Source organism: Rhinatrema bivittatum, chromosome 8 (genome assembly GCF_901001135.1).
Source record: "Rhinatrema bivittatum chromosome 8, aRhiBiv1.1, whole genome shotgun sequence".
In the NCBI taxonomy this organism is placed as follows: Eukaryota; Metazoa; Chordata; class Amphibia; order Gymnophiona; family Rhinatrematidae; genus Rhinatrema; species Rhinatrema bivittatum.
The window spans coordinates 206,484,873-206,508,839 of record NC_042622.1 but is presented as its reverse complement, the minus strand read 5'-3'; the positions used below and the strand labels follow the sequence as shown (position 1 = coordinate 206,508,839).

At 45.2% G+C, this 23,967-nt stretch overlaps 1 protein-coding gene across 3 annotated transcripts in view; it reads left to right on the top strand.

Moving 5' to 3' along the window:
• Window positions 1–13,964: 13,964 nt before the first annotated feature.
• The window catches only part of TAF15 (TATA-box binding protein associated factor 15), a 208,388-nt gene continuing 198,385 nt past the window's right edge, over window positions 13,965–23,967 (top strand). For all 3 annotated transcript variants that reach the window (XM_029612772.1, XM_029612771.1, XM_029612769.1), the window contains exons 1-2: window positions 13,965–14,121; window positions 20,258–20,300. In XM_029612772.1, coding sequence (XP_029468632.1) covers window positions 14,112–14,121; window positions 20,258–20,300 — 53 coding nt within the window. In that variant the 5' untranslated portion in view covers window positions 13,965–14,111. The remainder of the gene's footprint in view (window positions 14,122–20,257; window positions 20,301–23,967) is intronic.

Genomic DNA, 23,967 nt, shown 5'->3' with positions numbered 1-23,967 from the left:
TTGGGTTAATTTTGCTGACTTTACTGAAGGGATTGTTAGTAGTGCTGTTAGTGTCTGTTAGTGGTCTGGGATTGCTTGAAAGCAGAGATTCAAGGGAAGTTAATTTCTAGAGCTTTCAATAAAAGAAAGAGAAGAGAAAAACAGGGAGTCACTTTTACATCAGATTTCGAGCACAGAACAAATCCATAAGAGAACAATATCTCAATCAGTCCTGCGTCAGCAAGAAGAAAGCAGGGCTTAGTTATCAGAGCTGGATGCTGACACTAGCACGTATAATAGCCGTCCTTTTAAACCATGACAGGCGTCAACGTAATGAGGTCATCAAGAATCCTTCAAATATAAATGAAGCTGTCAAATTTAAAATAACAAGAACTGACATTGATGGCAAATATCGACAGAACTGTTTGTTCTATATTGTTTCAAGTTCCTATTCACATCAATTCTAGACCAAAAAAGAAAGCAAAAAGGAAAAAAATATATCTTAATAAAAATCAATAGAATGAAAATTAAATCCAGAATAGCAGTAAATGCAGAAGTTATTAGCCCAAAAAAACATGCAGATTAAGATCAGCATTAAGGCCATTGGGAACTACAGTATTCAGTATGTAGATCCAACGCTGTTCAAGTCTCAGCAATTGTAATTCCCGATTCCCTCCATGCCAATGTTCTTTGACACAGTCAATGGCACAAAAGAGCAGATCTTCAAAACAATGGCCAAACTGAATGCAATGAGATAGCAAGGGTTCATCTCCATGCGAGTGCTTGATATTAAATCGGTGTTCTATCATACGAGTTTTCAGCATCAGTTTAGTTTTCCCAATGTATAACAAATCACAGGGACATTTGATCAAGTAAACAACCATTGTTGATATACATGTGGTAGTATATTTAAGTCAGATATTCTGTCCAGACTTAACTTGAAAAAATCCAAAAATACTCATGGAAACAGAGTCTTACAAGGTTGATGAGAGCCTTCATGAACCTCGTCAAAATTCTTAGCCAGTACAAAACCAGCATTCACCAATTTTGAAATAATTTTCAACAACTGTTGTAGGATCTTAAGATAATGGTAAATAGTAACCAGTATCAGTTAATTGCTGAAGTATTTCATTTTCATAAGAAGCGCGATCTTGTACAACAATTTTACCTCCCTTGTCAGCTGGTTTAATAACTAATTGTGTGGCCGAACATAGGTTTTGAAGAGCCACTTTTTCTACTCGAGTCAAATTTTGAAAATGCTTAGACAAGCTATTGTTAGAAAAGGATGAAATAACCTGAGACACTAGTTGATAGAACACTTTCATTTCTGCTTCTTCAGGACCAGGGGGTGTCCACGTGGATGGGTCAGGTCAGATAATACTGATGTGTCATAAGCTGTAGGATGAGATGCAAAAAAATGTTTCAACTTCAAAATACGTGTAAACCGAAAAAGAGAAATTTGAAGTTTAAGCAGATCAACCCGAGGAGTGGGAACAAATGACAGGCCCCGCTGTAGAACTTTAACTTGCTCTGACGTAAGAATTGTCGAAGACAGTTTCAAAACTAAAGAGTCATCTGATGTTGCAAACGGGTTATGCGTGTTGATTCGAATCGATCCTGATTCTGTGGTGGGTAATGATTGTACCGACAGTTGTAAGGGTGACAATTGCCAAGTACATTTTATCCTAAAAAAGAAGCTGATTTCTGAGTGGTGGAATTATCAGATCTTTTATGTTAGAGATGAAGTTCATCATCCCATGAGGAGTCGTCTCCACTAGAATCAAAGGTGATACGTTTAGATGATGATGTAGCAGCAGATTTTGTCATCCAAGGATATACAAATCCTTTAGAATGATCCTGTTCATCACAACAAAATTTATCTAGTTTAAACTTCTTTAAGTCTTGACAAAATTTTTCAATCATATCTTCTGTAGATTTCATTTGGGCAGCATATCGAACAGAATCCATGGATGAAACCAAAGAAGTCTTTATTACTTCAATCTCTTCACAAATAACTGAATTGGATGCCTTTGTTTTCTTAATTATCAAAATCATTAAAGTCTAAACTACATTTGTTTAGAATAGCATTCCAATCCGACATGAATTTAGAGTCTTCCTTGTACAAATGGGGTTCTTTTAATATTCTTAGTCCTCGGGGAATACGTTGGACACGGCAGTATTCAAGTAATGTATCTGCATGCAATACTGTGCGAACAGAACGTCGTAACAACTTGTGCAATGAAAACCATTGTGTCTCAGAAGAGGCAGATTCGAAAGAAGATGAAAAGGATGTCAGTCTATTCAAAAGTGCTTGTAAATCGGCATCAGAAAAACTCAAAAGTTTTTAAAGAAACGGCTGCTTCAGGCTCCACTTTCTGTGAGACGTTTGCTGAGACGCTGAGTCCTGTGTGAAACGGTAGCCATCTATAAGGTAAGTAATGGAGAAATTCCTTACCTGATAATTTCGTTTTCCTTAGTGTAGACAGATGGACTCAGGACCAATGGGTATAGTGTACTCCTGAAAGCAGATGGGAGACGGAGTCAGATTTCAAAGCTGACGTCAGCCTATATATACCCAAGCAGGAAGCTCAGCTCTTCAGTATTCTCCTTGAAAAGCTGTTGTGGATATATGTGTGCTTTAATAACTTGCTAACTTGACTAACTTGATTAACTAGGACTGGTTCAACTGATTTCCAATTGGAGACCACCAGTGCACTCAATCAGATAACGCCAACACCCGGTAACTATGGGTGTCTTGAACTAGGGGTAATACATGGCTTACACGTGCTTGTCTTGTTCTTGGGGTTTGATACCCGAGGTTCCCGGATTCTGGGGCAGCCGTGGGCGGGGTACTGAGTTCATCTGTCTACACTAAGGAAAACTAAATTATCAGGTAAGTAATTTCTCCATTTCCTAGTGTGTAGCCAGATGGACTCAGGACCATTGGAATGTACAAAAGCGACTCCCGAACAGGGCGGGAGGCTGCCCGTGGCCCACTTAATACTGCCCTTGGAAAGGTTGTGTCCTCCTGGGCCTGGACATCCAGGCGGTAGAACCTGGAGAAGGTGTGCATGGAGGACCACGTCGCCGCTTGACAGATCTCAGTGGGCGACAGCATCTTGGTTTCTGCCCAACATTTAGATGGCGAAGAAGGCATGAGTACAGTGCGTAGCTGTATGGCTCTCAGTGTGAACCTGAGCAACTGTTCCCGACAGGATAGTGCTTGAAGTTCAGAGATGCGACGGGCTGAACATATTGCCACTAGGAATGCAGTCTTCAAAGTCAGGAGTCGTAGTGACAGACCGCGTGTTGATCTGAAGGAAGTTCCCGCTAGGAAGTCTAGTACTAGATTGAGATTCCATAGGGGCACCGGCCACTTTAAGGGTGGTTGGATTTGTTTAACCCCTCTCAGGAAGTGGGAAACATCTGGATGGGTTGATAAACTGATGCCATCCAGTTTGGCTCTGAAGCAGACCTGCGTGGCCATCTGAACTTTAAGGGAGTTGAGGGACAACCCCTTCTTCAAGCCGTCCTGCAGGAATTCTAGGATCATGGGAATTTTGACTGTCCGCGGGAGAATCTTGCGGTCCTCACTCCAGGCTTCGAAGACTCTCCATATTCGTATGTAAGTTAGTGATATGGAGAACTTGCGTGATCAAAGCAATGTGTCAATACTGCCTTAGAGTATCCACTCTTCTTGAGGCGAGTCCTCTCAAGGGCCAGACCGTAAGAGAGAATTGAGTCGGGTCTTTGTGGAGGATCGTTCCTTGCCGGAGTAGGTCCCTGTGTGGAGGTAGGCACAGGGGGTTCCCCGCAAGAAGTCTTCGCATGTCTGCATACCATGGCCATCTTGGCCAATCTGGGGCCACTAGAAGTACTAGTCCCCTGTGGTGTTCTATCTTGCGGACGATCCTGCCCATAGTGGCCATGGGGGAAAGGCGTACAGCAGGTCTTCCTTTGGCCAGGTCTGGAGAGGGCATCGATTCCCCGGGATTGCAGTTCTCGTCTGCGGCTGAAGAACTGGGGAACTTGGGCGTTGGACTGGTTGCCAATAGATCCATGGCTGGGGCTCCCCATCGTTTTACTATTAACTGGAAGGCTGTGGTCGACAGCATCCAATCCCCTGGGTCTAAGCTCTCTCTGCTGAGGTAGTCCGCAGAGATGTTGTCTTTTCCCGTGATGTGGGAGGCTGATATCCCTTGCATGTTTATTTCCCCCCACGCCATAAGGGGGCCTATCTCCAGGGACACCTGTTGGCTTCTGGTTCCTCCCTGGCAGTTGATGTAGGCAATGGTTGTGGCGTTGTCCGACATGACTCTGACAGACTTGCCCTGAAGTCTGTAGCTGAAGCGTAGGCAGGCTAGTCTGACTGCTCGGGCTTCCAGACGGTTTATGTTCCATCCCGCCTCTTCCTTGTCCCATTGTCCCTGGGCCATCAGTTCCTGACAGTGGGCTCCCCACCCTCACAGGCTCACATCCGTGGTGAGCAAAATCCAGTTTGGTAGGGATAGGTTTACTCCTTTGCTCAGGTGGTCTTCCTGTAGCCACCATTGGAGCTGGGTCCGGACCTCCGCTAGTAGCTGGAGGTGAATCGAGTAGTTCTGGGACATTGGGTTCCATCGTGACAGTAGGGAACGTTGTAGCGGGCACATGTGGGCCCTTACCCTTGGAACGACTTCCAGGGTTGATGTCATGAGGCCAAGGACTTGGAGGTAGTCCCATACCTTGGGGCGGGCATAGTTCAACAGTTTCCGCAGCTGACTCATCAGCTTCCTTCTCCTCGGAGGGGGAAGGACAACCTTGTCCTGCTTGGTGTAAAAGCGGACTCCCAGCTACTCTACTGATTGGGAGGGCTGCATGCAGCTCTTGGCTGGGTTGATGACCCACCCGAGTTTCTGCAGCAGAGTCTTGACTCTGGTGGTCGCCTGGTGGCTTTCCTCTGGGGATTTTGCCCTGATCAGCCAATCGTCCAGGTAGGGATGTACGAGAATTCCTTCTTTCCTCAGTGTTGCTGCCACTACCACCATGATTTTGGTAAAGATTCGGGGAGTGGTAGCTAGTCCGAAGGGCAGCACCCGGAACTGGTAATGATGGTCCAGTATCGCAAAGCGTAGGAAGCACTGATGGTCACGATGGACCAGGATGTGGAGATAGGCTTTGGATAGGTCCAGAGAGGTCAGGAATTCTTCCGGCTGTACTGCCCTTATGACTGAGCGTAGGGTTTCCATGCGGAAGTGTGGTACCCTCAGGTAACGATTGATGGTCTTGAGGTCCAGGATGGGCCGGAATGTTCCTTCCTTCTTGGGAACGATAAAATAGATGGAATAGTGACCAGTATTTTATTGGTATGTGGGCACCGAGGTTATCGCCTTTAGGCTGAGTAGTTTTGTCTGTGTGGTTTCCACTGCCATCCTCTTGGAGAGGGAGTGGCACGGTGATCTCACAAATTTGTCTGGAGGGGTGCTGTGGAAGTCCAGAAAGTACCACTCTCAAATGATGGTTAGGACCCACTTGTCTGACGTTATCTCGACCCATCTTTGGTAGAAGAGGGTAAGTCTGCCCGCTATGGTTTCTCCCTGTGGATGGGTCTGCTGATTCTCATTGTGGGGTGCAGCCAGGGCCTGTACCTGGGCCTGCTCCCCTCTTGTTGTGTCTGTTCCTAAAGGACTGAGCCCTGCCTGTGGGGCGAGGTGCTTGGTAGTGTGGGTTCTTGTACGGTCTAAAGCGCTGAGCTCCTCTACCCTTGGTTCTTCGGGGGGAGGAGCACTGATTTATTTTGTTCCTGTCCTCCGGTAGACGAGGTACTGCTTCTCCAATTCGCTTCCGAACAGGAGTGATCCTTTAAAAGGCACTCTTGTGAGGTTCACTTTGGAGGTTACGTCTGCTGACCAATTTCGGAGCCATAGTTGTCTTTTGGCTGCCACTGCTGAGGCGACGCCCCTGGCTAAGGTGCGCACCAAGTCTGAGGTCACATCCGTGAAGAAGGATACCGCAGGTTCCATAGTCTCACTGGGCTTGGTTGCGTTTCTGGAGAGGAGCAAGCAAGCACGTGCCACGAGGGCGCAGCAAGAAGTGATCTGTTCAGTCATTCTGTTGCGTTGTAGGACTGTTTAAGGATGGATTCCAGTTGTCTGTCCTGGGCATCCTTTAGTGCCGCTCCTCCCTTGACGGGAATAGTCGTGCACTTGGAGATTGTGCAGACCATGGCATCCACCTTTGGGAACCGCAGGAGTTCCTTAGCCATGGGTTCCAGGGGGTATAGGGCTTCTAGGGCCCGTCCTCCTTTGAAGCTGGCCTCTGGGGCATTCCATTCCAGGTCAATCAGTTGCCTTACGACCTGCAACATTGGGAAATAGCATGAGGCCTGACGGAGGGACACCAAGATGGGGGTTTATCTTTGGTTCCGCTGTGGTGTCCGTGCCTGGAATGCCCAGCGTCTTCACGGTCTGGGACATGAGAGCTGGTAGCTCGTCTTTGGAGAAGAATCGCAGCATGGCTCGGTATGGTTCCATCCCAGGAGGGATTTCTCCTTCCTCTAGGGAGTCAGTCTCTCCCTCTGAGGTGTCTGTGTCCCCGGTAGGGAGGCTCTTGCTTAGAAACGGACCTTCTCGATGGGCCCGAGAGGTGCTTGGAAGGCCTTGCGCTTATGGTGGAGACTGGGACTGGGTCGCAGCCGGGACCGAGTGCGCTTGGACAAAGGTTTGCAGCCCTTTGAAGAATTCCACCCAGGAAAAGGTCCCTGGGTCCATGTTGATTCCAGGCGGAGTTATAGTGGAGGCCCCCCGAGGTGCCTTCCTGTGTAGGCGCCGAGTTGGAGATAAAGAGGTCCCGGAGTACTATCATTAGTGGATCCGGATCCCTCTACTGGCTGTGGGGGACCTTGCTTTGGTTCCTCCTGAGCCTCTTCGCACTGCTGGCATAGGGAGGAGGCCACTTCAGGTTGCACAGCTCTCAGGTGGCAGGCTGGGCAGAGGGCTTGTCCCTTGGCTTTCATGGCCGGCGGTGCCATGGTTTGTGCACGTGGAGTGCTTCAAACCTTGTCTGTGCGCGTAGGTATGCGCGCCGGAGGCTTCGCTGTGTGTTCAGGCTATTTTGTGCACCTGGCTAAGATGTGCGCGCCGCTGTGCACACAGAAATATTTGTCAGGATGTTTGTGCGGGCCGCTATGCGCGTCACTGTGCGCGTCACTGTGCGCACAGCACAGTTGTGCGCACAGCTATGCGCACGGCTCGGATATGCGGACAATACGGCAGTCAAGGAGGGGAAATGACACCGACCCCCCCCCCCCCCCCGGGTTTCCACGTGTGTGGACCCTCGCACCGGATCGGGGTCCAGCCCAGACGGGGCTCCTCAACCAGATTTAACAGACGCCGGAAGGGACGATCTGTGCGGCTATCCAAGCCTCGGAGACCGGAGACATAAGAGGTTTCTACCTTACCTGGTCTCGGCATTTCCCGGTCTCATGCCGGGTGGTCTCCGGCTGCAGAGGGAGAGGGAGAGGGAAATACCTTCACCACCGTGCTCGATTCTGCACCCGCTGCCTCTCAGCCACCCTGGGGGCTAAGTCCATGCTGGGAGCCGGCTACCGGACAGAGGCTCCCCTCTGAGGGATCTCGGAAATCACCTCAGGAATTCTCGACTGTGGGAGGGACCCTTAGGTATCATCGCAGGAGAGCGGGGCTCATCTTCTTGAGGTAAGTTTTCTTTCTTCTTTGTTTTAAAATTGTTAACACTCTTCTACTGAGGAAGAGTCTCTATCTGCTTTAGGAGACTAAGAAATACTGAAGAGCTGACGTCAGTTTTGAAATCGGACTCCTTCTCCCATCTGCTATCAGGAGTACACTATACCCGTTGGTCCTGGCTCCATCTGGCTACTCGCTAGGAAATTTTCTCTTTTTTGATTTTTGAATGTTCTGAATCGTTCTATCATTTGTTTTTAGGCAACAGCCTTTCATATATAAAGAAGTTTAATGTTCCCCTGAAAAAGCAAAGTGATTGTGAAACATCGGCCGTGTTGGGCTGGTTTTTCAATTCTTTTCCACGGCTGTAGTTATTAGCTATGCCTTTCTTTGGACTGTGGGATTATAAAATCAAGTTAAAAATAAGGACCCAAAAATTTTTTTTTAGATATTAAGAAGATTAAAAAATAATAAAAAGTTTTTGTTTTTCTAAAAAATTAGATTAATGAAGGTGAATGATAGAAAAGACCGGTTGGTTTCTTTGTAGACAAAACGTCTGGCTTGCTGACACCTTCAATTAGGCTTTACCACTATTGAGCATAGTGAGTTTTTTTGTTTCCCCCCCTTTTATTTGGGATTATTACTCTTTTGGGTAACCGTCTTGACTTCATTTATATTAGGTAATTGAAATCTCCCATTATTATTACACTTCCAAATTGGTTAGCTTCCCTGATTTCTCTTAGCATTTCATCTGTCTGACCATTTTGTCCAGGTGGATGGTAGTATTCTCCTATCACTATACTCTTACCCAACACACATGGGATTTCTACTCATATAGATTCTACTGAGCATTTAGTCTCTTGGACTCTAGTCTGTTGGACTCTATACCCTCCCGGACATAAAGTGCCACACCCTCACCAAGTTGATCCTCACTATCATTGCGATATAATTTGTACCCTGATATAGCACTATCCCAATGGTTATCCTCCTTCCACCAGGTCTCTGTGATGCCAATTATGTCACTCATCATTTACTGCTGTACACTCTAACTCTCCCATCTTACTTCTTAGACTTCTGGCACTGGCATACAGACATATCAAAGTGTGTTTTTTGTTTGTATTAACAACCGGCTTTCCAGTTCTTATGGATAATTTGGAAATCTTTAGCTCAGGTGATTTTTTATATATAGACACATAGACTACGTTTGCTTTTATTGGAACCTCTCTGTTGGGATGCCCTAACTCTTCTGTTTCATTAGTATCCTTCAAGGATACATTTCTCCGAACCATGCACTGCTGAGTGACTGTCGGCTTTCCCCCTTGTTCTAGTTTAAAAGCTGCTCTATCTCCTTTTTGAAAGTTAGTGCCAGCAGCTTGGTTCCACACATAGTGAGACGGAATGACATCCAAAACTCAAACAGAGCCTCTGCACACAGCCCGGACTGTACCACAGATTTAGCGAGATATGGGTCAGGTTTTTTTTTTTATTATTTTATTTAAAATTCTCATCACAATGCAATAATAAGGCCCAAATACAAGCCAACAAAATATTACACTCAGTAATCATAGACATAGAGAGAGACCAATATTCAGAAGGCTATTTAGTGGACAGGTTATCCGGCTAAAATTAGCTGTAAAACATGTGCAATATATTCAATGGGATAAATGTCCTACTGAATATACTACCCTAAAGATATATGGCTACATATATAGATACTTAACGGAACATCTTTGAATATCAATGGTTAGTAGAGATGTGTAAAATGAAAAAAAAACCCAAACAAAAAACATATGTCAATGGCTTGTGCCCCGTGTCGCTTGCTCCCCTCTGAAAATTATAGGAAGCTTTCATGTACCTAACCTAAAGTATCTTTTGGGATGTTTTTCTAAGTAGAACAATGTTTCTCTCAGGTTTAATTGCCGCTTGTCTCATTACTTTCATACACATTTTTCCATGCTTTTTACTTTTGTAAGACCTCCTCAACCTGTTATGCCTTTTCCTTAAAGTAGCTCTTATGTCTTGCTTTTGCACCACTCTCAGTAGTGAGGGTTTATTTGCATTTCTCACATTTCTCCTCGTCTACCACTAGCGTTTCTCTGTACGCACCAAAGATATTAATTTTGCTGCAACGATGTGATGCTGATTATTTAAGAGCTGCCTGCATCAATCACCTCAGCTCTCATGCTCTTTGATTCCTATAGTTTAAATTCATGACCTTTCACCTTCTGAAGGCTCAAAGGCCTGGATCCTGTCCTGCCACTCCTCAGCAAAGTCCACAATGTCTGCTGTACCATCCTTGTCTGGTGTTCCTGCTCCAGCAGCCGCTAGTGCCCAGGTGGAGGTGGCATCGCTGTGCCTGCTGCCAGTCTCGTCTTGGCTCTCTGTGTTACCAAAGCTGCTGCCTTCACTTACAGAATCCACTGAGGCCAGTGGAATTGGCAACTTCGAATTGCCTTCTAAGTCCCTGTTGCTCTCCACCACCCCTGCGAGGAGAAGGTCAGAGTCGGCCACAGGATCCTACCCTGCCTGCCCTAACTCTTTAACAGGAGAAACTTTATTGGCCTCCATGAAACCCAGCACCTGAAGTGCCTCCGATCCACTTTCTCGCGTCTGTTTCCTGGAGCAACCCTTCCAGTCCTCCATGGAATGAAGATCTTCCCCTCCTTTTTCGCTTTGGTATAACAATTAGCCATCTCTCAATAGCAAAACCCTCAGCTTAAAAAGCAAGGTGCAACCTCCCAGAAACTGTTCACTAAGACCAGCTCACTGCTCCTCAAGCCTTCTGACACCAGGCTGATGTCACAATCCTAGCACCTCCCACTCAGGCAGTGACCCCACCCACACCATTGATGATGTCACTGCAGCTGTCCCTGATATCTGCTGCCTGATTTACCCTTTCCTGCTGGCACTTTTTCTGCAATTACATTTTTTTATTGAGCTATTTTGAAAGCTGAAATTGAATAATAATACTTGAGAAGTATGTCTAAAGCTCTCATACTATGATGTGAAACATATCTGAGTAAATTCCTAGTTCAGTTTAAAAGAAAATGCATGCATTTAAACAGATTTCATCTTTCTCCCCTGTTTGTGCTTAATGCATGTCAGGAGAAACTGGAAAACTAAAAACAATTTATGCAAAATGGATTCAGTTTCTAAGTATCAAGAAAGCTCTCAGCTGTCCCTCAGCCTTCACTGGTGACCCCAGTTCTGTCTTTGCAGATAGTGGTGTAATCCTATTTCCGAATTTGTCTGGAGCTGTCTTCTCACATATTTCACAATGCAGGTCCCAAGGGATGAATATTTTCTGTGGGGGTAAAGGTAGTTCTTTGTGGCCCAGATGATGGTTTGCTTCTCCTGAAATGTGTGTATCTCTGGTAGTGTTCTTGTGACAGGGACAAACAGGCTGGACACAGACTGAGTGTTCAAATAAAATTTACTGAATTTATTTCCAAAACTTCCATCATGGTCCAATAGCTATTCCACACTGAAACTGTCCAGTGGAAATATTTAGAATGTCTCTCTGTTGATGGATTTGTGTCCTTTTCTCAAATCTCTAGGGTAAAGCTTATCAGTTTTCTCCTCAGTGTAAAATTGTCCCAGTGTGAGGGGAATCCTTCTGGGGAATCCCAAAGCCCGAAAAAAATCCTACCCGTCCAAAAATTCAGTCTCTTGCCCACAGCCTGTATCCTGCATCCCAGGGTGAAGATCCTGTTGAGGGTCTCCAGATCTTCGACCTTCTTCTCAAATAGCCAATAGATGTGGCTTCTCTGAAGGAAAGTTCTGAGGCACACATGCGCCAACTATACAAGCCCAGCGAACTGGGAGGAGGGATGGATCAAAATCCTCCTCACAGCAAAAAGGGGAACCTTCTGCACTTCCCAAAATCTTTCTCTGACTGGGGTGTTGCTGCACTGATATTGCTCCTTCTCTGACCTAGAAGTGTGGCTCACAGATCCCCAGCCCTTGTCCTCAGGATCCGGGGACTAACCTTCATCATAAGGGTTCAAGGTTTCAATCCAGTCACCAACTCTCCAAAAATCTTAATAAGGTCTCTCTTTCAAAAATGAGGCAGACCCTTTCAGGAAGGATATACACTGATAAGGAATCTAACAGAAAAACACTAACATAAGAAAATGCCATACTGGGTCAGACCAAGGGTCCATCAAGCCCAGCATCCTGTTTCCAACAGTGGCCAATCCAAGCCATAAGAACCTGGCAAGTACCCAAAAACTAAGTCTATTCCATGTAACCATTGCTAATGGCAGTGGCTATTCTCTAAGTGAACTTAATAGCAGGTAATGGACTTCTCCTCCAAGAACTTATCCAATCCTTTTTTAAACACAGCTATACTAACTGCACGAACCACATTCTCTGGCAACAAATTCCAGAGTTTAATTGTGCGTTGAGTAAAAAAGAATTTTCTCCGATTAGTTTTAAATGTGCCCCATGCTAACTTCATGGAGTGTCCTCTAGTCTTTCTACTATCCGAAAGAGTAAATAACCGATTCACATCTACCCGGTCTAGACCTCTCATGATTTTAAACACCTCTATCATATCCCCCCTCAGTCGTCTCTTCTCCAAGCTGAAAAGTCCTAACCTCTTTAGTCTTTCCTCATAGGGGAGTTGTTCCATTCCCCTTATCATTTTGGTAGCCCTTCTCTGTACCTTCTCCATCGCAATTATATCTTTTTTGAGATGCGGCGACCAGAATTGTACACAATATTCAAGGTGCGGTCTCACCATGGAGCGATACCCCACCCATGCCTGTTCTGCATGGGTGGGGACATAAACATATTGGTAGTCTTTTTGGGGAAGGGACTCTGGCTAGCGGTAGACACCGTCTCTTTACTCCCCAACAGGCCAATACAGTACAGTGCTCCGGTGGAGCGCACTATTAACCCGAGTTTGGACGCACTAGCTTTACCCCTTATTCAGTAAGGGGTAATAGTGCGTCGGAAACGCGCGTCCAACCCCCCCCCCTGAAATTAATAGCGCCCGCAACATGCAAATGCCAAGCAGCACATTTTACTTTCAGAAATTAGCGCCTCCCCAAAGGCTGGCGTTAATTACTGCCGGCACTGGGAAAGTGCACAGAAAAGCAGTAAAAACTGCTTTTCTGTGCACCCTCCGACTTAATATCATGGCGATATTAAGTCTGAGGTCCCAAAAGTTAAAAATAATTTAAAATACATTTTAAAAAATTTAAAATCGACCTGTGGCTTGAAAACTAGACGCTCAATTTTGCTGGCATCTGGTTTCCGAACCCGTGGCTGTCAGCGGGTTTGAGAACCGACGCCGGCAAAATAGAGCGTCAGCTGTCAAACTCGCTGACAGCCGTCGCTCCTGTCAAAAAAGAGGCGATAGAGACGTGCTAGTGTCCTTAGCGCCTCTTTTTACTGCGGGCCCTAATTTGAATATTTTGTTTTATTGAATCGCCCACTCTCCCGCGAACTTTACTGTATCGGCCTGCAAGTGCGAGTCCTTTGTTGGATGGGGGGAAATTATCTTCCAAGGCCCTGAGTGCTAAGAGTGCCTCTGGTAGTTCTCTGTACTCCTGCGTGAGGAAAATTCCATTAAGAAACTTCACTCTGTGGACCCATGGTGCAAGAACCACTGCAGATGCTGAAAGTGGTGCCCAAATTAAAGGTTTACTTGCAGTTAATAACAAACAAATTGCGCTGTACTAATTTGATTGAGACTGCTGTTGCAACAAAAAAAAAAAAAGAAATATATATATATATATATATATTCAACTACCCAATCTATCACAAAGAAGTGTGAAATAATTACCGTTTCACGCAGTCATTTAAACGTTACACTGATTTAATTGATAGCTATTTAACAACCTGGTTCATCAATTCATTCTCCAATTCTGTGACTTTGATGCAGGACGTCTACGTTACGAACTAGGTTCTATGCAAGACTTTACTGAATCAAAAACGCCCGCTTCTCTGCTAACCCATATATATTAAATGCCGCAGGCTACGTCCGGGTTACGAGATCACGTGACCTAATATTTATCGCACTGGGCTCCGACGCAGTTCAACAAGGAGGGTCCGGGACAAACCATTCAGGGGCCACCTGAGGGACGAGCGTCTCAGCCTGCCTCCCATTAGCCCCTTTTCCTACATAGCAAGTACAAAAGTACAAGTCATCTAACAAATAAAGAAAACGAATAAAAGCCATCTTCGTGGCGCCATGGTTCTTTCCTACGTTCCAGCGTTAGATGCGCCTAATAAAGAACGTGCGTACCCCGTCTGACGCCTCGTTGGTGCGGCGGGCCCTGATTGGCTTCATCAACCTCGTCGTCGGCGCCTCAATTGTCGTTCACTTCCGTTTTCCTGTCAGTGTCTGCTTTGGGTCTCTGTAGGGTGAGCTAATCGCATTTAAGCCGGAGAGCTGGGACATCTCCAGTTGTCTAAGTAGTCGCTGGGGTCGCTATTGCAGCCATTATGTCCTCCGGTAGGTAGTGCTCGTCCACGCGCGACCATGTTGGTAGGACGTGCATGGCTGTGTGTGAGCCAGCGCGCGCAAGTCACTCCTCGTGGATAAGGAAGGCCTTGGGCCACTCTAATACTCGCGCGCCAGCCTTCTCGAGGACGCGGCTTTTCTGACTGACGGTTTCTTACCCCCACCCTGGGGCTGGTGGCCTGTGACGCAGAGGCAAATGGGATTCGGCAGCCATGTTAGACATGGGGAGGCGGGAAGTTTGTAGGCCGCGGGAGAGGATGATTAAAGGGGCGTTATGCTTTGTAGTTCTCGGCTCCTTTTTTTTTTTTTTTTTTTTTTTTCATTTTTTCAGATGAGCTCTGCTTTTCGCTGGGTTCTTCTAGCATTAACACCACCTGAAAGTCTAACTTGGTTGGCTGACACTTTTTATAAACCTTTATCATTGAAACTTGCTGTGAGTTTTGCACGGGCACGTAGAATAGGTACTGGAGCACGCTAAAAACTGAGAGGGGTAATGTCCTTAATTTATAACTCTCCGTGATTTAGTTAGTCTCTTGTAAACTAGGGTTGTGTGAGCGGGCGTTGAAAATATTCTTTTTACATAAGAAATAAGCCCATTAAGCCCAGCATTTTGTCCACTAATCCAGGTCAGAAGTATCGCGTAAAATTCCAAAGAACAGCTCCTGTCCTCGTTGCTCATAACCAGGGATAAACTATGCCTTTCTCTCTAGGCCTAATAGTGGTTTATGGACTTTTCCTTTAGGGACTTGTCTAAATCCCATTTTAAACTTAGCTACTCCTAATTGCTTTCACCATATCCTCTGACAAATTCCACAGTTTGTGTGCTTGAAAAAGTATTTTTCTGATTTGTTTTAAAAATGCTACCTGTTAGCTCCATGGAGTGTTTCCTAGTTCTAGAAATGTAGGACAGGATAAATAGGTTCCTTGTTTACCTATTCTACTCCATTCAAGATTTATAGACCTCTATCATATCTCCTCTTGGCTATTTCTTTTCCAAGCCTAATCTTTTAAAGTGGACAATACAAGCAAAATCAGCAGCTCAAGATGTTGAATTACCTCTGCTGTTCTCTGATAAGCTTGGATCTGTGGTGAGAGGGGTTTAATATGTGAGTGAGGGGGTTACAGGAGGTATGGGATATGTATGAGAGAAGAGAGAGAGTGGTTATATATAGTAAGTGAGGGAATTGGAAGGTGTGAGTGGATCTGCCTGATCCAGGATCCTCTGCTATTCTTCAGCCCTTCTTCCCTATGATCCCTATCCCTCTCTTCTCTCCTGTTCTGTCTTCTGCCTCCTTTCTCAATACCAATCACTAAGGTCCCCCCCCTCAAAAAAGTATAGTATATTCGTAACACAATGCTAACAAATTATATGGCAACACAATCATAAGACTATTTCACAAATGCATATATTATGTGCAGTCATAAAATTAGGGTGGGCCAAGAATTTCTCATACTAAGCTTATTATCTAGCAAATGGCAATTAACATCAGCAATAGTAAATAAACTTGTATTCTATAAAATAAAATGCAAATGTACTGTAGAATAGTCTAACTTTTCAAGGGTAAATTACACAGCAACTGCTGCAGGAAACTGGGGACCGTGAATATATAGTTCCCAGGCTTAGTAGAATGGGGTTTAAGTACTGTTGGTTCTTGGCCTGGCAGGATTTCTTGAATAAATAGTTAACCTTAAACTGATTGCATAGAGGGACAGATCAGTTTAGTGTCAAATGAAAATGTCTGTATTTGAGGGATTAGTATTGTTAACCCATCCATAGAAGAAAACCAGAATAGTTGGACAGAAAATACCTCTTTATAAGGCTGACATGTTTAAGGATATACGTTTTCAGGGCTCTTTTGTAGGTAATCTCTGTAATTGATACATTACAAGGCATTCTAATATAGGATCTGATTTGGGTTATAAGATTTTGAAATAAATCTGATTAGGGACTTTTTCTGTTCCGTGCATTTAATACACCCTCCATTTACCTTCATTTTGGTTAATTCAAAGATTACATAAGTATAGCTATAGTGATTTTTTTTTTTTGTTATAATTTCTGTACAGTCTTCTTTAGAAATCATTCCAAAACAGTATACAAAACACAAATAGCAATTTGTCAAAAATACCATATGTATAGCTAGAGGCCTGGGTAAGAGGTTAGTATTACAGGTTCAGTTTGTGCGTTTAACCATTATTAGGGCTTAAACTTTGCAAAAATAACAGCAGTGGCTTGAAGGTAAGGATCTTTATCACTTAATTTATTTTGAACATCTGATCATATAACATCTCTATGAACATTCATATGTTAATACCTACACCGCCCCGTTAACTTGACATTTCCTATAATAGTTTTTGTCTGTTGCTCACAAATAAGCAAAAATGATACTCAGCTGTTTGTTTAGTCATGTGGTTATTTAATTCAAAGTGGGACATGAATAACAACCTTATATTAATGCAACTAAAAAAGATATTATATAAACATGCAAAGATTTGTGCTGTAGACTTAGAACAGTGGTAGAGCACAAGAGTAAAATCATTCACCAAAATGTCAATATTCATCAAAAGTTCTAAGGAAAGCTTTTTCATATCCAAAATGTCATTAACAAGACTACTGGAAATAATCAAACTTAATGTACACAAGTCGGGTGCCAAAATCTTTATCCAGCTAGACAATTTCAAGGTATATATGGTGAAGAGAAATTATAATTCAGTAGATGACAAACTATCATGACAATGTACATTACGTTCTTTTGATTTCCAGCAGTTTAGTTAATGACTACATTTGGATATAAACAGGGTTTTTAAAGAAATATTAGATTGTGGATAAGTGCAAAGTGATGTATATAGGGAAGAATAATCTGTCTCCTTAATGTTGTGTTATCACCCAGAAAAATGATTTTGGAATCATTGTGGGCAGTACTATAAAACCCTCATCTGTGGCAGTGGTCAAAAAAGCAAAGACAATGTTAGATAAGAATGGAATGGAAAATTAGTGTATCTTAATACTTCTGTATCAGTCCATCACTGTGTGCAATTCTGGTTCATATTTAAAAAAAAAAAAAAAAAAAAAAAGTATAAAGAAGGGTGGCCAACATGATAAAAGGGGATGGAACAGCTCACCTAAGGAAAGCATAAGAAGTTAGAGGTCTTCAGCTTAGAGAAGAGGTAGCCAAGAGGAGATGTCTATAAAATCTTGAGTGGAATGGGTAAATAGGGAATGGTATTTATCTTTCAAAGAGTCTAGGACTAGGGGACAACTTTGATGCTAGTAAGTAGCACATTTAGACTATTTTTTTACTCTGCACAACTGTAGAATTCGTTGCCAGAGGTTGTGGTGAAAGTAGTTAGCATAGCAGGGTTTAGACAAATTACTGGAGGAAAAGTCCATAAACTGTTAGCCATGTAGATATAGGAAATTCACTGCTTATCCCTAATTATAAGAGAAAGATTGGGTCTATTTTTTTTAGGATCCTGCTGGGTTCTTGTGAGCTGGATTAGCCACTATTGGAGACAGGCTGCTGGACTTGATGGACACAGTATGACATTACTTTTATATTTATCCTCACTCTTGGTATCCAGCCCTAGTCATAAGTACCTGGCAAATCTGAAAGAGTAGATCCATTCCTTTTTTGCTCACCCTCAGGGATAAATAGTGGCTTTTCCCAGTCTACCTGATTAATAATGGTTTTCCCACAAATAAACAGGCTGAATTAGCCATGCTGTCTGGGGAGATGTCTTCCAGGACGGCCGAGGCAGAGCTTCCTCTAGCTGACAACTTTGCTCTGTGAGCCTGCGCCTACTTTCCTGTGCGGCGCCATCTTCCCCTCAGTCTTGTCCTAGTGCGAGTTGCATGCGGAGCGCCTCAACTCCCTCGATCCAGTTCTTCTCCGACCGTTTTTCTTCAATCTTCTGCACCCGGCATGCCTCCCAGGCTGCCGGGATTCAAATTCTGCCAGTGTGGCAAGGTAATGTCTGAGACAGACGGGCACAGTTACTGTTACTTGTGCCTGGGCCCGGAGCTTGACATGGCCGAGCCCACCGCCCTCCCATTACAAACTGTACTAGATGCGGTCATGACCAAAGCCTGGAAGTGCCATTTCTTGGGCCTGGCCACCTTCAGAAAAACGGACCTAAAATTCCGTATGCGACAGTCCTCCCTTCTTTGGTGCTTTACAGCTTCCCCACGCATCCGTTGTGGTGGAATCAGCAATGAAGAGGGCCAAAAAGTCCTGCCTCCACTCCCACATTCCTCCAGGCCAGGACTCCAGGTACCTGGATGACTTCAGGCATACCTATCCGGGATGCTGAACGCTAAGATTCAGCAACATCAATTCTATATAACTCAATACTTCTAAAAGTGCCTACAGTTTCTCAAGCCCTTCGTCGCCACACAGCTGCGATGCCTCAACCCTTCCATGACATGGAGGAAGGCCTGCAGCATCTGTTATGAGCTATCTATGAAGTCTTCAAAACATCAGCCCATACTACAGCAGGGGGCATTGCAGCCAGGAGGATAGCATGGCTCTGGGCCAGCGTCATTCGTGAGGATGACCACAAAAAGCTGGAAGACATCCCCTGCCATCCAGACATCCTCTTTGGGGAAAAGTTGTGAGACTGTGGTGCAGCTAAAAGATCAGAACATTGCTGTGATGTCCCTAGCATCCCCATCGGACCAGTCTGGCTCGAAGAAATATTATCCAACCTATAGGAAGCCATGTTTTCCTCGACGACTATTCCGCCAGTACCTGGTTTACCTGGCACCTTTCTACCCTCCGGTGCGACTGGCACAGCAACAGCCATGGAATTGTCAACAGGGCCCACGACAGCAATTACTTCCACAACCATTCCTGCTAACCCCAAATCCCAACAGGGTTTTTAGAGAAACGGGGACCACTTCCACTGCTATGTACAGGGAGTATTTCCCATTTCTACAACTCCTGGGAAACCATCACTTCAGATTGTTAGGTTCTCTCCATCGTCAAGGATGGCTTGGAAGCCAGCTCTTCCACATCACTCCACTGAAGGGGATTGCACCTTGTTGTGGGAGGAAATATCCTTGCTTCTACACCAGTGTTCCATCCAGCAGATTCCCAAGCCCCACTGGGTCAAGGGTTCTACTCCCAGTACTTCCTCATACCCAAGAAGTTGGGGGGGGGGGGGCTTGCACCTCATCTTGCATCTCTGAGCCCTAAACAAGTTCCTGGTCAAGGAAAAATTCAAGATGACTTCGCTCAAGTCCATCCTTCTGTTCCTCCAACCCAACAATTGGATGTGCTCACTAGACCTCAAGGATGCCTACTTGCACATCCCCATGAACCCCTCCTCCTGGCACTACCTGTGTGCTTAGGTCGAGAACCAGCACTATCAGTATAAGGTTCTACCCTTTTGGACTAATCTACCCTAAGGGTATTTACCAAGTGCCTAACAGTAGCAGTAGCCTAGCTCAGGAGACAAGGAATTTGACTGTTTCCGTACCTAGATGACTGGCTGCTGGTAGCCCCACAGCCCGCCGCCCTGCAGAGCAACCTGATCACCATGATCCAATGCCTGGAAGGTCTGGAATTGGTGATAAACTACAAAAAATCCAGCCTTCAACCCATGTGGAATCTTCAGTTCGTTGGTGCCTGTATCAACACAGCTCAAGGCCAGGTGTTCCTACCAATGGACAGGGCCAATGTGCTCTGCACCCTAGCCCTACAGATGAACTCGACCTGCACGTCGACCCGCCAGCTCTTGACATTACTAGGCCACATGGCGGTGGCCATCTGTGTTGTCTTGCACACGCCTACACATCCACAGGCTGCAGTGTGGTCTGAAAGTCCAGGACTGGAATAGGCCACAACTGCATTAGAATGTTTCTCAACGAGCGTATTGGCTAGATTTGGTTATTGTCCTTGAAAGAATAGTTGCATGGACTGGTTTATTCATGATTTTTTTTTTTTTTTTTTTGGGGGGGGGATTCAACTTTACTATTCCTATCTTCAATGAGCAAATTTAGAACACTTTTATTGCTTGTCATTTATCTTAAGCTATCTTTAGTTACTCAAGAATTTTACAAGATTTGTGCTGTTTTGCTGACATGCTCTAATTCTTGTTTAAAAAGCTTTCTTTTTTTTTTTTTTAATAGATTCTGGGAGTTATAGGCATCCTGGGGGCCAGCAGCAGCAAAGGTATGTTGTGTTTTTTATTTTATTTTCTAACACTTAAGTGGGACCCTATACAAAAGGGAGAGCAAGATTTTTAAGGGGGAAGGGTCAGTTTTATTTACCGTATTTTTCGCTCCATAAGACGCACTTTTTTTTCCCCCAAAAGTGGGGGGGAAATATCTGTGCATCTTATGGAGTGAATATAAAAAAACCCACCCCAACCCTTTAAAGTTAATTAACTACAAACCCCCCCCCCCCCAAGACTTGCTAAAAGTCCCTGGTGGTCCAGCGGGGGTGTGGGAGTGATCTCCTGCACTTGGGCTGTCGGCTACCAGTATTCAAAATGGAGCCGATAGCCTTTGCCCTTACTATGTCACAGGGGCTACCAGTGCCATTGGTCGGCCCCTGTCACATGGTAGCAATGGACGGCCCACAGGGGAGTGGACAGAAATGGTCCTCAAACCTGAAAATGGGGACCCAAAAACATTTTATGCCCTCCCCTAATTTGCTCCATAAGACGCACAGACGCCCAGGAACAGAGAGCCGGTTTAGCACACTATTGTTTTTATTTTATTTTTTTTAATTGTCCTGCTCTGAATCCTAGGTGTGTCTTATGGAGCGAAAAATATGGTATATTGCAGATACAGTTCTGACAGTATAAAATGCAGCAGCAACAAACCTATCCATATCTAATATCTTTTTCTAAATGTAGCTATCCTAATTTTATATCTAGCATAACTCTTAAAATGACCCCTTTAGGTTTGGAAAAAGGTTATCGGTATTAATGGCCTGAGCTGGGTGTGGGAAGGACAGCCTTACCTGTCTTGCAGCTCCTGTCTGTCAAGCCATCATACATCTCATCACACTCAAACTTTGCCACTTTGGAAAGGCATGTCCTAGTCTGGCTCAAATTTACTAGCCCAGCAGTTGTCCAGGCTATATGAGTGGGGCCTACTTTCACTTCTTTAACTATTTCTGTTTTTAGTAACTAAAGTAAAAAAAAAATGTAGAAAGTGTGCTGCTTTCTGAAAGTTTGACTTTTAAGTACAACAAAGATTAAATTTAATCAGCCTTGTGATGTAGCACATGTAAAATGGTCTTAACTAGTTTTCAGGTTTTTATAGACTCACCAATAAATTTACCTAATTTTATTGAAGTAGATCAGTTTTTACTGATTTACTTTTTTTGTTCACTTAATTTACCAGGTATTTTGTAATGAAATGCCACCCCAGTGGTTTTGTATTGCAGCACTGAAGCAATTTTTAAATGTAAAACTCGCTCCAGACACCTGACAACCACTCACATTAAACTGTATTGGAGTAACAGCTTAGTGGTTAGCACAGTGGGCGGCAAGTCAGAGTTCAAACCCTGCTGGCATACCTTGTGTCTACGGCAAGTTTCTTCACCCTCCATTGCCTCAGCTACCATCTTAGATTGTAAGCCCTTTAGGGATAGGCAAATATCTACAGTACCTGAATGTAGCTTGCCTTGATCTAACAATGAAAAGCTGTGAGCTAAATAGTGTAATAAACTGATTCTCTAACCTTGTCTGCCTTAAACCTTTACAGTTTATTTAGGATGCAGCAGCAAAATTTCTTTCTGCTGATCTGCATTCAGTCCTTTCATTGATGTCCCATCCATTTCCATGTTTAACATAAGATATGCCATACTGGGTCAGACCAAGGGTCCATAAAGCCCAGTATCCTGTTTCTAACCATGGCCAATCCAAGTCACAAGTACCTGTCAAGTATCCAAATGCTAAATAGATCCCATGCGACAAGTGGTGGCTATTCCCTAATGCAGCAGTTCTCAACCAGTGTGTTACCACACTTGCCGGTCCCCTGCTAGCCCAGCTGCTCCCCCTACCCCAGCAAAATAGAAACTTATCTTCCGCCTGGGCTTAAAATGCCCGGGCGGAACGCAGCAGGAGAGCTGGAGTCGGCGGTACCAGCATGGTCTCTTCTTCCTATGACCCAGAAGAGGAAGTAGTATGCAGCAGCCTCACGTGCGGGAAGAAACTATGCTAGTGCAGGCAGCATCAGCCCGGAGAAGAGGCGCACGGTCTGAAGAATGAGCACCACGGCACGCAGGACAAGAGGAGCAACATCTATCCCCACTGTGGAAGGGAGTCCTTTCTTGAGGCGGCTGCTGCTAAGGCTGGCATTGGAGGAGGCTGCTGCTGCTAGTTCTATGGAAAGGGGGGGGGGGGGGGGAGAGTGAGCAAGCATGTGTTTGAGATTCTGTGTATGTGACAGCATGTATCTGTAAGTGTGTGATTGTGATTGAGATCATTTGTGTGTGAGGGAACATGAATGTAAGTGTGACTGAGAACCTGTATGTGTAAGTGAGATCATGTGTATGTATGATTAAGATCTTGTATGTATAAGTAAGAGAGCATGTGTCACTGTATGTGATTGAGAGCTGGTGTAGGTGAGAGAGTGTGTGAGAAACACAGCATGTGTGTAAATGTGATTTCCTAGCATGTAGCAGATGGACTTAGGACCAATGGGTATAGTGTACTGATAGCAGTTGGAGAAGGATCAGATTTCAATCTGACGTCAGTACTAGTACATATACCCCAGCAGGAAGTGCTGCTCTTCAGTATTTTCCATCTCCATAGCAGTTCGGGACTCTATGCACGCTCGCACAGTGTTAGAGTAATTTACCAAAGAAACCCAAAACAAATCTTACATCTACAGACGAGCCCCGCTCTCCTGCGGTGACACCCCTTGGGTCCCTCCCCCAGCTGAGAATTCCTGAGGTGATTTCTGCGATCCCTCAGAGGTTGGCCTCTGTCTGGCAGCCGACCCTCGGCATGGACTTAGCCCCTGTCAACAGGTGAGGCTGAGAGGCAGCGGGTGCGACTTCAAGCGCGGCGGTGAAGGTACTTACCTCTCCCCCCGCAGCTAGAGACCGCCCGGAACGAGACCGGGAAATGCCGAGACAAGGTAAGGTAGAAAACTTCTTTAAAGTCTAAGGTCTCCAAAGTTCGAAGAGTCGCACAGGTCGTCAGCTGGCGCCAGTGCCATCAGGTTGATCAGTCCTAGCAGGGCTAGGCCCCAGTCAGATTCAGGGGTCCTCCCAGGTGGAGAAACTCAGAGGTGGTCGCCATCTTGACCTGTTCACAGCCCTGTCCGCCGTCCTGAGGTAGGCTCCCGCTGGGGGACGTGAGTTCCGGTGTAATCTGGTCAGTGTAGCTTCCACTGCCATCCTCTTGGAGGGGTCGTGGCAGGGGGATTCCACAAACTTGTCTGGAGGGATGTGGTGGAAATCCAGATAATATCCCTCTTGAATGATGGCTAGGACCCACTTGTCCGAAGTTATCTCGACCCATCTTTGGTAGAATAGGGAAAGTCTGCCCCATATGGCTTCTTCCCTTGGACGGGTCGGCTGATTTTTCATTGTGGGGTGCGGCTGGGACCTGGCCCAGAGCCAGCTCCCCTTTTGTTGTGCTTGTTCCGAAAGGACTGGCTCCTGGCTGCAGGGCAAGCCGCTTGATATGTGCTTCTGTATGGGTTGAAGCGCTGTGATCCTCTGCCCCTAGAAGTTTGGGGGAAGGGTTGGGCGCATAAGTTTCGCCCATGCGCACAGCGGCCCGCGCATAACCTCGACGCACTGAAGCACAAAACTAGGCCGCCCAGTACCTGTATTTTTATGCGCACAAGCCATGGCACCACCGGAGAAGAAGCTC